This window comes from Anneissia japonica, unplaced genomic scaffold (assembly GCF_011630105.1).
Source record: "Anneissia japonica isolate Jap-2015-1 unplaced genomic scaffold, ASM1163010v1 scaffold3709_len703521_cov189, whole genome shotgun sequence".
NCBI classification, from domain to species: domain Eukaryota; kingdom Metazoa; phylum Echinodermata; class Crinoidea; order Comatulida; family Comatulidae; genus Anneissia; species Anneissia japonica.
Genome location: NW_022694779.1, coordinates 250,587 through 264,551, shown reverse-complemented (window position 1 = coordinate 264,551; position 13,965 = coordinate 250,587). Strand labels below are relative to the sequence as shown.

At 34.0% G+C, this 13,965-nt stretch overlaps 1 protein-coding gene across 7 annotated transcripts in view; it reads right to left on the bottom strand.

Annotated features, from left to right (window-relative positions):
• The window catches only part of LOC117101293 (1-phosphatidylinositol 4,5-bisphosphate phosphodiesterase beta-1-like), a 91,055-nt gene that overhangs the window by 9,558 nt on the left and 67,532 nt on the right, over nt 1–13,965 (bottom strand). For 6 of the 7 annotated variants that reach the window (XM_033241249.1, XM_033241251.1, XM_033241253.1 and 3 more), the window contains 15 exons: nt 13,742–13,924; nt 13,294–13,378; nt 12,588–12,660; nt 11,723–11,774; nt 11,228–11,382; nt 10,769–10,933; nt 10,429–10,528; nt 9,519–9,718; nt 8,978–9,239; nt 7,522–7,644; nt 4,657–4,703; nt 3,849–4,033; nt 3,672–3,732; nt 2,414–2,589; nt 1,023–1,182 (listed from right to left, as the gene is read on the bottom strand). In XM_033241249.1, coding sequence (XP_033097140.1) covers nt 1,023–1,182; nt 2,414–2,589; nt 3,672–3,732; nt 3,849–4,033; nt 4,657–4,703; nt 7,522–7,644; nt 8,978–9,239; nt 9,519–9,718; nt 10,429–10,528; nt 10,769–10,933; nt 11,228–11,382; nt 11,723–11,774; nt 12,588–12,660; nt 13,294–13,378; nt 13,742–13,924 — 2,027 coding nt within the window. The remainder of the gene's footprint in view (nt 1–1,022; nt 1,183–2,413; nt 2,590–3,671; nt 3,733–3,848; nt 4,034–4,656; nt 4,704–7,521; nt 7,645–8,977; nt 9,240–9,518; nt 9,719–10,428; nt 10,529–10,768; nt 10,934–11,227; nt 11,383–11,722; nt 11,775–12,587; nt 12,661–13,293; nt 13,379–13,741; nt 13,925–13,965) is intronic. The other variant, XM_033241252.1, reaches the window with a different exon arrangement.

The window sequence follows — 13,965 nt, the reverse complement described above, 5'->3', positions numbered from 1 at the left end:
AAAAAAAAAAAAAAAAAAAAAAAAAAAAAACTTAAAAAATAAAAAACAAGGAAAAAAAAAAAAAAAAAAAATATACATTATAGTTATATAACAATCAAAAAATACTTTTAAATGAAAAAAATATAAGTAAGGTAAAGGAAATACTTGTTTTTGATTTGACAGACCTGACCTCGTCATGATGTGCGCGTTTATTTCTAAATTCCCAAGATCACTTTTTAACCAATTTAAAGTATGTTTCAGGCCATTCTGGGCATTACAAAATTTTCTCGCTGAGGAAAACTATCGGATCCTGCATATCACCTAAAATTCATCTATGACGAATTTCAACCTAGTTGTTGTTCCCATTTTTTCACTAAGTTTACTCCATTCTAATGCATTTAAAATATCAATTGGAGTATTTATGTCAGCAGAGAGTAAAATGCCCACTACAACTTCTTTGGTATATAATAAAGCAAACCACTTAAATTACATTTTATGGCCATTTTTTTTCAATATCAATATATGAATCATTGTTGTTCACACACACTATCTAATGGTTAGCAGGATCCAGATAAATAACATACACGCTCACCCTTGAGTTCATACAAGAAAATCCCCCATCCAGATATAAAGAAGATGATGGTGATCATTGGCCTACTGGAAATTGGAAATGATATGCCTGATTGGTTAATGACGGAAACACGCTCAACTTGCTAACCGACAACGCTTGCTATCCGGTAGCGTATCCATATCCTGGGAACGGTTACAGCTAATTGATCGGGCATTCACACATGCATGCTATTAAGTAGGGCTAATGGTTAGCTCCCGATCTGGATATCAAGACTCTAGTGTGAAACCAAACTTAATATTGTTGACCAGAAGATGTTTCTTAAGTCGGTTTTCCACTAGGCGAATTTATTCGCGCAAATCAAAAGCGTCGGTTTATGCGGAGTTTTTTGCAAAGCGAAAAAATGCGCAACCAATCAAAATAAATTTGCCTAGTGGAAAACCAGCTTTAAAGGGGTTTATAATGCATTTCTTACATTTCTAACTTTCTGGACAGCATCTTGAACCTTCTTATCTTTGATCTCATTCATGGAGTGTAGGTTAGATGACGGAGTTGGAGCTCTAGACAAATGTAAAAACTCCTTTATCTCTCTACTCCTTTGAACCTCCATGCTCTTCTTAAGTTGTGTTCTTTCCCTGTAAACATAAAATTAATTCATTAGCAATCTAATCCATTGTTTTGTATTTGTATCATCTTTTGTGTTTTTAGTCCCATTTTCATCATTTTTGTTGAATCACATGCCTCAGTCTAATACATGTTTTTATTTGTTGAAAGTGGATTGAGCTGTTGCATTCAGAAGATATGTAGACTCAAATCAGTTATACTTTTTAATGTTTTACTTTTGCCTACATTTTTTATGATGGAGCAAGGGCAGTTTACTGTTTGGCTCGTGTCTATTCCTTGCTCCTGGCAAGATTGTACTCTTTTACTTTGCCAAATAAATATTATTATTATTAAATCAAATCAACATACTGTAAAGCCCTTTTTTCACGAGCCCTAACTTTTTGCATTATTTGCGATAAAACAGCAATTCTGCATGATGTGAAGAAATGACTGGAAATCGTAAATTCGTGAAAATAAAAGGCAGCAAAAGATTATAAATTGTAAAACCCCAAAAATAAAGGGCTGCGAAAATAAAGAGCTTTAAAATAACTGTGGTTGGTGCAGTAGTTGGGATTTGGCCAAGGTATTTTACCTATAGTTATCTTTCTTTATATCACACCTAAATAGATCTTTGTCATTTGATTGGTGGATTTTGTATCACATGATATTGGTTATTTACACAATTTCGTCACTCATCATGAAGATTAAGTTACATCTGTGCATTTTTAGTTCCATCCATGCATTTTTGGTTCCATCCACTTTGCTCCAGTGCATGCTTCAACATAATACAGTCTTTTCATTGGTTAAAAGATACTGGACTGTTCCATTCCAAAAAAAGGCATATTTTTTTCATAAAATTTCTAATGACAAGGATCGATATTAAGTTACACATTTTATGTTATAAAACAAATAGTGAATGTTTCTTTATTTGTGCAATGGAAAGAATATTTTCATTCACTGAAAGATTAATTGTTCCATTCAACTCGTAGAAAGCTCAAATACTAATCAGATTACCAACTGCAATACTATGGAATTATTTCCCCGGGGAGCTGTGTATAATGTTTCATAGGTGTTTGATTCAATGACAGGGGTAGTGGAGCGCATACACACCTTGTTGTTATGACACGATCAACATTCAATATCCACAATAATATAGGCTATGGTCATTTTTAGTGGTTGAATAAGCACTCCAAATTTAATTAAGTTGTTAATCAACATACATGGATAAATCATTAATTAATGAATATAAGCAATTGTACATACTTAGCTTGTAAACTTGCATTCTTTTTAAGTTGTTGTGTATGTGATCTTTGAAGCAACTCTAACTCCATCTCCACCTGAATACCAAGGTGTGCCTTCTTTTGTTCCAATTCATTCTTATAATGACTCTGACACACTTTCACCATCACGTTCTCATGTCGAGCTTTCAACGACGCCATCTATATAAATTTAATGGGTATAGATATAGATACACTGTTAATTAAATTATAAATATCCAGCGAGAATTACAACAAAACAATTCAGCTTTTACAATTTTTTTTACTATGAAATATACTCAAACTAAGTATCAGTCAATTAAAAGTTACAATGCAACTTAAACCAACTATAAACTATAAAAACAAATTTTATCATTTAAAAAAAATGAATCTCAGTTTTTAAATGACAATAGCCACCTATAATTTTGAACTGCACATGCCAACTTTTAAGGTCAATTAACATAAACAAACATTTGAAACACACACCATATGCTAGGCCTTAGCTACATAAACCTTGAAGTTGGTGTGCCATTGGAATTGTCTGAAAAATACTTCTAGTAATTGAAGTATAATAATAATTCAAGATAAAATTCAGATAATTGCAAAGGCTATGCCAAATTGGAGGTCTATGTTGTGTATATTACTTTAAATGTTTGCTTATTTTATGTCGACTGACCGTCACTACAGGCATGCAAAATTTAAACTATGAATTGGCTTATTAATAAATGTTTAAATACCATTATAATGTTAAGTAGTTTACATGAACAATACCAGTTAATTTCTGGCAGCAAACTTAAAAGTTTTCGTAGTAAAATGTCTGTAAATCATTGAAGAACTGATTTTTAATCTGTGAAAGTTGATGCCTATTCTTATAAATGAGTGATTCAAGTGGGTTTTCAATGATTTTAGGGACGGGACTACCCTGAGTTTGCAAAAGAAAAATAATTATATAAACAGTTGTATTTATATATCTTTATTGGTGATAAGACTATTTTCTTATTAATTTTTTTTTATATTTTGCATGTACAATTCATGTTCTTGTTTCCTCATATAATTCTGGCAGAAAAAAATGTGTTTTTTTATATGATTTTTGAGATGGGACTATACCTTTAATGGTCTATGCAAAGGAAGAATAATTATATAAACAGTCGTATTTATATATCTATTTTTTGGAGTTAAAACTATTTTTTTTTATTAATTGGAATGTTCTTATTTCCTCATATAATTCTGGCAGAAGAAAACGTTTAAAAATAATTAATATTTACTTGAGTTCGCTGTGAAGCTTTGAATTCCTCCATCTCTCTTTCAATCTTTTGCACCGAATCTCTGAAATATCAAATATTAAAATCAGCAATTAAGCAGAAATGAATATACTGCCCTCTTTTGATAGATATTTGAAGAGTACATCCATATCACGAGCAAATTATCAGACGATAACTTACGCTGTTTTACGCTTCTTTTCTTTCTGATGTTGCTTTTCAAGAACTTTGTGTGATTTTTGCTGCGATGACTCAAGTTTTTGAACTTCTAGTTCGTGCTCTTTCTTCAACTTACTTACTTTCTTCTCATGTTTCTTTGTTATTTTGTCTAACAGTTGAGTCAACTTCTGTGTATCCTTTATATATTTCTGAAAGCAATAAAATTCTAATGCATGAGATGGATAGGCAGCACCTCATATGAACACCTGTAATATGCACATCTTTAATATGCACACCTGCAATAAGCACACCTGTAATAAGCACACCTGAATATAAAACACCTGAATAAAGCACACCTGCAACATGCACACCTGAAGTAAGTACACCTGAAGTAGGCACACCTACAATATCCACACCTGAAGTAAGTACACCTGAAGTAAGCACACCTGCAGTATGCACACCTGAAGTATGCACACCTGCAGTATGCACACCTGAAGTATGCACACCTGCAATATGCACACCTGCAATATGTAAACCTGCAATATGTAAACCTGCAATATGGACACCTGCAGTAAGCACACCTGCACTATACACACTTGCAATATATACCCTGCAATATAGACGAATCCAAGAATGGCGCCCTCTGTTGTCGACACCATTACTGGGGATTCCGGGAGTTATTCCTACACCTAGGCCTACTCCTAAAATGTCAATGCGGTGTGGTTATAAACACAGTACCCCATTGAGAAATCCGGCTTTTTATTTTGCAGCTGAATAATGCTGTCAGTCTTCAAACTAAAAATTTATCAAAGTTAAGTACAGTTTATCATACCTTTTGTTTACGAATTTCCTCAATAGTTGTTGGTACAACTTCTTCAGCTAGAATAGAAAGGTAAATTGTTTGTTATTAATGATAAACAAGACTATTAATTATAAACAAGGATAAACCACAAAACATCTTTTTTGATATTAGCAAGGGGCTCACTTCAATTGCCTTTTTAAATGTCTGTTTCACACTGTGACTGAATATACACAAACAGGTATTTTTCTGTCCAATTTAAGAGTGTTTTATTTGGTAAATATGTTTGTTACAAGATCAATCTGAAATATCTGATCAGAAAAATCTTGTCTTCCCTTGTCGAAATAATGTTATTTTATCAGACAAAAGTTACAACAAATGTCGTTTGTTAGACTTATGAAACTTGACAGAAAAAAGTTTGAGAGTGTATGGAGTCGTGGGAGGTTTTCTATGAGATCCAGATGACCATGGTGTGCTCAAGCTCAAGCAGGATGCAGAGGAAGACCTCTCGCAGTGTCAGTGGGCGAAGCTTACTGGTTCTGAAGCACTCTCAGATGTAAATGGTAAATTTCATCATAATTTTGATGGTAATGCAAGCTAAGTGGGTGGTTTGATTTACCAGACAGGGGTTTGCTCGTCCCACCATAAAAACTACCTCTGGTTGCGAGCTTTTGTATTATGATGTAAACACGATACCAAGTAACAATTAGATTCATGAAAAATATTCAAAGACTCACAAATACACATACTCCAACATTCAACCAGAACAATTCAAACCATCTAATCACTTACTATCAAAATAATCATCAAGAAATGAGTGAGAGAAATAATTGTCAAAACTGTAAAGAGTTTGGAGGAATAAAACTCCATTGAGATGGAAAAGTTTAGGATTTATATTAGATATTAAGTGCAGGTATATAAGGAAAAAAAACGGAATGTATATCAACTAAAAAACAGTGATTTTTCTTTTAGGGAAGTCAAAAGAACCAAGGAGCATGCAAGGAGATGCTTCCAAATCAACTGAGTTAAGAAGCAAAGTGAGGTATATCAACTAAAAAAAAATTCAGAAAGAGAAAAAATAGTAACGTAATGTAACGTATTTAACTAAATTGGTCAATGAGAAACCAAAGTGCCAGACACGACTCTGTAATATGGAATGACTTAAAACCCGAGTCAAGAAACAAAAGTACTTGGTATCGGCTGTATTCAAGGAACAAACAAGGAGTGATGTCCTAGTCTAAATCAGTCAAGGAGCAGGCATAGGTACCAACTCAAAGTGAGTCAAGGAGCAGGCATAGTAATAGGTACCAACTCAAAGTGAGTCAAGGAGCAGGCATAGTAATAACTCAAAGTGAGTCAAGGAGCAGGCATAGTAATAGGTACCAACTCAAAGTGAGTCAAGGAGCAGGCATAGTAATAGGTACCAACTCAAAGCGAGTCAAGGAGCAGGCATAGTAATAGGTACCAACTCAAAGCGAGTTAAAGAGAAAATAGGAAATAATATCAGGAACTAGGGATTAAGGTTTAAATAGATACTAGACTTTAAAATAAATGCAACGTAGGCATGATAACAAATGAAGCTTGGGCTTAGGTTAAAAAACTAACAAAAAAACTAGATGCAGCTTAGGATAATAGTAAAATTAGGACATTTATTCTGAGCTGGAGACAGAATGAAAGCAGGTCTGAAAGGTATATTAAAAAAAAAAACATTAAAAAATAAGTTTACAAAATATATCATCAAATGGAGAATAAATGGAAATAGTTTGGAGAGGGAATTGTGCAAAATAAAAATATTATAACAAAATATTCTACATGTGAATTGCATAAGCTTACCATAAATTATTCTCCTTGTAGGATTAAATGTAATTATAGTTTTTGAATCATTTACAAATAACAACAATCATGCATCACAAAATAGCAGAAAATGTTTTCTTCACACAGATGTTCTTAAACATGTTTAAAAACATTCCAACTAATATAAATTGAATTTATTCATCTCATTAAATTTATTTATATAGCTTATTTGTAAATTTTTTCCCATTTGCAAATTTGAGAATAGTAAACTTTTTGATATTTTATAAACTAAGTTTCAATTATTCCTAGGGAATTTTGAACCTATTAGCTTAGGACTGGTACGTTAACCTGATAAATTGATTTAAGTTTCAAGATCCATTTTATTTTGTTGTACATAAAAACACGAGATATTTACTTGTGATGGTGGTGATGAATAGTATTCCTTTTGTTTTGAGTATGTGATGATTAGTATTCCATAATGTTTTGAATGTATGATACAGTAACATATCAAAATTATTTACCTCTTTTTTTCGAACAACACAGCATTGTGCTGTGCTGGTATACATTTCATTTGGAAACTTTAGTTCTTAATCAAAATGACCTTAAGCTAACAGATTGATAACATGAAACAGTTGTGGTGCCAGCAGAAGTTACGGGGAGAAAACATGGATAACCACCTCCTAATTCCCCCACCACTTGTTGTAGGACAACCCCTTGAGGTCTTCAAACTAAATATATTAATTTACTACAATCAAACTTTATTTTGATTGCAGCTTCTAATATTGTGGTTTTAAAAGCACAATTTTTATTGTGTTAAAAAAATTTAAAAATGACTCCAAGCTAGGGTCTTTCCCCTGAGACTGAACAGAGGGTCTAGGCGGCCTATTGGTCTAAACCACCTAGTTAATAATAATAATAATAATAATAGTGTAGTTTTACATAGCGTACATATCTATCTAATGTAAGATGGATATAGACTCCTTATCGGAAGCCACCACTATGATGACAGTTAGTGCACCACAATGTTATCATACAAAACACCTTAATATCTAAAACAGTGCAATCGTTGACAACCAGATGAAGTGCGCTAGAAATGTTCAATACCTATCTGTCCCAAGTTTGGAGTACTGGCACTTTTCTGCTTTAAATTATTCGGCTCCATGGCTTCCAAAGCAAACTGAGTCGCGCCAAGCGAACTCGATTTAGAAAGGTTAGTACGCCTGTAGCCTGCAGAGAAAATTATTTGTTAAAAGCGAAAGCAAAGTAAAGCCATTGTCGATAATAAACTACTCCCTGATAAATTACTTGCATTTAATAATGTTATGTTAATTAAGCAATCTAAAAAAATATTTTTGTTCAATTCATAATACATTCTGTTGACAGACAAATTCAACATTTACATATCAATACACGCCAATGTTCCATGCTTCTAAGACAATTTACTAAGACACCACGATATAAAAAGTGCTTCTTAGGAAGAGTGAAAAACCAAAGTTGAGGATTAGGGGTTAGTGACAAGCAGGAGGGGATTAGGTACTGAATATGTTAAAACAGGAACTGACACAGTAGATATGATTCAAGGGAGAGAAGTTAACAAAACAACGCCAAATTGAAACACCAATTATGACTGAAATAAATGAACTTTATTACTCAATAGAAGAACAAAGAGGAAGAAACGAAGGGTAGCGGATGTGAAAGATGCAGAATGCAGATGATGAAAAAGAAGGGAGGGTGAAACCACAATAACAACATTCGATGCATTAATAATGCTGCTATAATCAACATCTTCATCTAACATGTCTTAACATAGCCCATGGTTGATCAAAAACTATGTTCTTGTGAAAAAACAATAATAAAGTTAACAAAGCAGGATTGTACACTAAAACAAGAGTGCATGTGCCAACATCAATATAAACCTAATTACATTTTTAAAAGTTTTTAAAATTAGCAGTTATACATAATTCTACAGTAATGGGTAGCTAAATATTTGTACACGTTCATACTTAATGTTTGTAGTCTTAAATTTAAGAAGAAATTTATTAATTGAACACATGATTGATGACCAGATTTAACAGGCAAATAATTTCACATTTAAGTTACTTCTTGAAAAATCACTTTTTAAATATAATTTAACAAAAAAAGAAAAAATACCAATAAAATTCCACATGTTTGGATGAGCCTACATTCATCCTTCTAAGTTAATTGAAAATTAAACATCCTGAATTCACAAACATCTGATAATGGTAACTGATGCACAGTGTCACACATTTAATGATGATTTAAAGATTGCCCGCTTTAAAAGTGACCTTGGCGACCTAGGCCTAGCCTAAGTTTGGTTTACGTTCAGATATGAAGATAAGTCGGTTTGAGCTGACTTTAAAGTCGGACTAAATTTAGGTTGGCTCTGGGCCATCTTAAAATTTATGTTCACACTTGAAAAAAGGTGACCCTGAGGCAGCCCAGAGCCAACATGTGATTAAAAGACACCTGTGAATCAGACATCTGTGAATACGACACCTGTGTATCTGACACCTGTATTACATTGTTTTCATGTACGTACCCATGCCATTGTCTGTTTTTTCTGCTGGTTCATTCACTTCAGGGGTCGGTGCAATAGGCCCTGATGTTGACACCCGGATGACAGGACTATCTGTTGAGGAGTTTGACTTCCTCTTATCTACAGGTTCGTTGACTTCACTGCTTGAGTCAGTTTTTTCTGATCGGTTCTCAAGCCCAGTTTTTGATAGTGGATGCCCTGTTTGAATAAAATCAGTTGGACTCATAACCGAATCTTCCTGGTCTGGTTCTTCTATCAAATTATTCTACAATAAAAAAATGTAAAGAAATTCTTGATATTATGTCCGTTTTATGTTGAAGTTGAGTCAGGTGGTGTTGCACTGTGGCTGTCCCAGGGCCAGCCCAAATTTCCGATTTCCAGTTGAAATAGGGACCAATAAAGAATTATTTTTATTATCTTGAAAAAATAATTTTGATTGCTAAACAAGGTATAATAAGGTATTGCCTTAGTCATAACCTAGTCAGTTATATAATTTAAAAAAAACATGTATTGTAACAAATTTTGCAATTCATGATCAACATACCATCAACATGGTATCCTCGAGGGCTTTGAGCTGCGCCTCGCGTTTCGAAATCTCGTCCTGATATGCGATTGGATTCTCTAAAGCAGCGATGAAGTCGTTCAGGCCTTTTGGTACGTAATCTTTGACTTTGATGTACACAAACAAGGTTGGCAACATAAGGGGCTGGTTGGACTCATTCTTCAGTGGTATATGGTGAAATCCTATCAGAAGCAAATAAGGCAGTATTTTTATAATATTATAAGACAATAATATTAACAATAACAAATATAAACAAGAATCATTATCATAATCAGATTGATTCTGAATTCAATATTATGGTTAGGAGTATCACTTGGAAGTCTGGAACCAATATTGACATACATTCATTTTGTCTCCTCTTTATGATATGTGTTTTGTCCATTAGTATTTTTCAGATGATTTAAGAAAGTATATTAACAGATATTTCTGAAGGGTGGGATTTTTAGCTCTGATTAGGAGCTCTAGGAGTACCTTGCTGATTGACTGTTGGATCTTTTTTTGTATGGGTGGCTGTCAGGGTCACTTGAATCTCATCGAAACTTTCAAGGTTACGAGAATTTGTTTAGTTTCCTTATGTGAGCTAAGTATTAAAAGTAGTATGTCATTTTTTGTTTTACTAAAGTTTGATAAGCTATGTGTATTTTATATTTTTGTGTATTGTATTATTAAGTATGTCTTTCCTTCTGTTGAGGGGGGGGGGGGTTAATTAAAACCTATTTAACTGTATATTATTTAAATTTATAAGGTAATAGGAAGTGGTACAGTATTATATAGGATAAAGAATAAATTTTCATACATATCCTTTCCTATTCCTCGTAATGAAGTCATGATATTATACATTATTACATAATGTATGCTCTGTTACCATTATAGCTAATTTTCAATGTCTCACCTGGTCTAATACTCTTGACAGGTAAAATTCTGTGGCCAACGAATTTGCCACTTTCCTCAAACACTGCAATTCTGATATTGGTAAGTTCTGGCATTAATACCTGAAAGAAATAATAAAACTAATTATTATTATAGTCATTATTACCTTTAAGCAAGTTGCTCTATATCATTACCATTGCCACCTCCTTGCCACCTATATCAACAACCTTGTCACCCTCCACATCACCAACCTCGTCGCAAACACTATCACTGCCGCCACCATCCACCATCATCATCAACATCATCATCATCACATCTTAATTCACTAAAACTTAATAAAAGTTACAAATAACATTACAAACCTTTTCTACAGTGAAGGTGCCTTCTTCATAGGTGGGACAGATACCATTACTAGATGTTGATTTTACTTTGTGTTCTCGACGATGGGTGTCAAAGGGCAAACCAAAGATATCAACTTCTACATAGGAGTTCACTCTCTTATCACTTATAAATTGGCCTGATATAATCTTGAAAAAAAACAAGTTGAAACTTTATTTAATAACCACTACCACTAAGTTAATAAGGAGGAGTGATGCCAAAAAATATTGTTGCACCTCCTCTTCCAGATTTATTTATTTATTTATTTATAATCTCATTAAACAGCGGGAAACCGGCCACTTACACAATAGAACTTAAAAGCTAAAATATAAATGAGATGCCCCAAACTAGAAATTTCTTTAGCTCCAGCTCACTTTCCACCAACTCCCAAGACATATAGTGATAGCATAGTCAGGAAGGCACAAGCTAACTCAAAGACATACCTTGATTTGTAATGTGGAAGGCACGACCCCATCCATTGGCTTCTCTACGAATGGGTCAAATCGTTTGTTCTTTAGTCTCATGATGTGTGGCTTTAGGATATAACCAGTCCTTCCATTGTAATTGAAGATTCCCATGTTTAACTGCATTGGAAGATCTACAGTCAGGAGACAAAGTCCATTAGTATATTAAGATTCAGTCTAACTATATGATACAGATTTTATTTTATTTTATTTGTTATTTTGCTAATCTATAATATTCTGGTCTAAAAGAAATTTGGGTCATACTAAGCCACAAAAACCCTACCCCATGAATCCTACCAGGGATTTTTATTCTGGGGCCCTGACCGAAGTTCTAGTCAGCCACTTGGTTCGGACACCCTGTCAGACAAATTTCTAGAACCATCGCTCTAAACAACAGTAGTAGCTGGGTATAATTAAACCAGAGACATGTGTCAGATGTTAAGAGTGCTAAACTTCATTACCATGGTGACATACCTAAAGTTTGGAAGTTCAAAGCTACAAGCTGGCATCCAACATTCCAGAAAATCTAGCAGTTGAGAAAGAAATTATTTAAAGTTATTTATGAAAATATGCAAACACCATGCACAGGCTAGTTAAAAAAGAGCCACTATATCATAAGTATGTAAGATATTAGTTACAGAGCATTAAGAATGGTTATTCAAATGCAGCTTTGAAAATTAAACAAAATTTGAGAGACAAATGTAAATAAACTAACTTTCATAAAGCAACAGATTAGCATGCAATTTTAACCTACTACCACATATGTCTGTATCGAATCGCTACTGCTGTGCCAACCGCGCTCACACATTGTCAACATATGCAGAAATTAGACTGGTATCCATAAAACCACTACATGACAGTGTTCAGTGGTGCTGATTTGGAATGACTGAGTTGGGGAAAGTTGTGGAAACACTAGACGGTTTAGTGATTTTACGCAGCATTCAACGATGCCGATAAATTGGTTGAACTGGGAAGCCTTCCAGTTGAGTTAAGCGACAGTTTAGTGACTTTATGCAGCATTTAGTGATGCTGATTAGTCGATTGAAACAGGAAGCCGATTGAGTCGGGAGAAAGCTGTGGAAACACTTTAGCGACAGCTTAGCGATTTTGCGAAAATTAGGCGTTATCTCACACTTGTCGGTGCTCGTTCATTGATGTGGCGAATAATCGCGAATAATGGATTCTAGTTGCTGTAGTTGACTGGAACAGCCATAGCGGGGTCACCACGTGCAGGTTAACAGCATGACCCCTGTCGGTGCTTATTCTTTATCATGCAGTAGATTATGAGCAATGAACCGTAACATAAACAAAAAGCAAATGCAGATTAATATGAATTTACCTGTGGCATATAGTTACTGGAATCAACCCTGGTGCCTTTGGGGTATATACGACTCAACTGTCTTTTGTTGTAGCTGATAACTGTTAAGGTTAAAACATTATATTTTTTCATATTCTCTTTCATTAAAACAATATAATTTTTAGTGAATATGATGATCTGATTAATGGGCTATAAATTGATTTACATTGATTGATTGATTGATTGAGTGATCGATTAGTTAATTGATCGATTGATTGATTGATTGATTGATTTTTTTTTTTTAGTCTTGTTATGGTGTGGTCAGGTGGGGTTTTTGTTTTGTTTTATTGTCTCTGTGAATTTGTGCTTTTTATTCACTGTATTTTTTAATGTAAATTATTTTTAAGTGACATTTTATAAATATATATTATATTTATACATTTTGACTTTGGTTGGCGTATGTGATGAACTTCCTCGATTCAGTGCCATTGGCTGCCAAGAAATTTTAGTTTGCCACTATTTTTATATGTTTTTTAAAAATATAAAAGATACCAATATTGATTGATTGATTGAATTTCACAGAGTTTGAATACTGATTGATTTTACACTAATGAATTGGGTGTTGGTGGGTGCTCAGTTCATTTGTTTTACTAGTTTTCAGCAGCATCTGTCTACCCAACTTGATTTGCCAGTGGGCTATAAAGCTGCAATTAACCTTTGACATATCTATTATTCTTAATAAGGATACTTGGCAAACTCTTCAGGTTTCAACTTGACGTGACCCATTGCAGCACTCTCAACTCCCGAAAAGATTTCATAATGATGGTTCTTCTCTGAAAAATAAGAACATAATAAACCATTAATAATGCATACCCATCTCCATAGAAACCATCAACTAATGATAAACAAACAAAATATAAGCTTAAGCATGTCAAAGACAGTGGCATATCTGCAGGGGGGCTTAGGGTGCATGCTTGCCCCATCTCAAAATTTCAATCCCTCACAAGAAGTTTGCCCAGTTAAAAAACTGCACACAAGTAGTTTAATATCATCTTATAGAACCTTTTTTTGCCAGCTAATGCCCATTAACTTAATCAAACCCCACTTATAAGCTTTCCTCCATCATCCCCCTCCCCCATGCCAACACTCCTAGATACGTGACAAATCAAGCACAGCAATGCACGATTAGGACTTACTTTCAAAAGCTTCAAACGAATGGAAGTGCACTGGCTGGATGTAGTTGACGAGAGCGGACATTTCTTCTCCAGCCTCGGACTCCTTACCAGCTGTACCTTGCTCTTGTTTCTTAGTTATGTCATCCTCATCCTCACTCTCCGAGTCTACAAGCTCCTCTGGGTTCTCGGTTGTGGATTTCTCATCTAGAATATAGATAAAAATTAATAAACAAACACAATTTTGG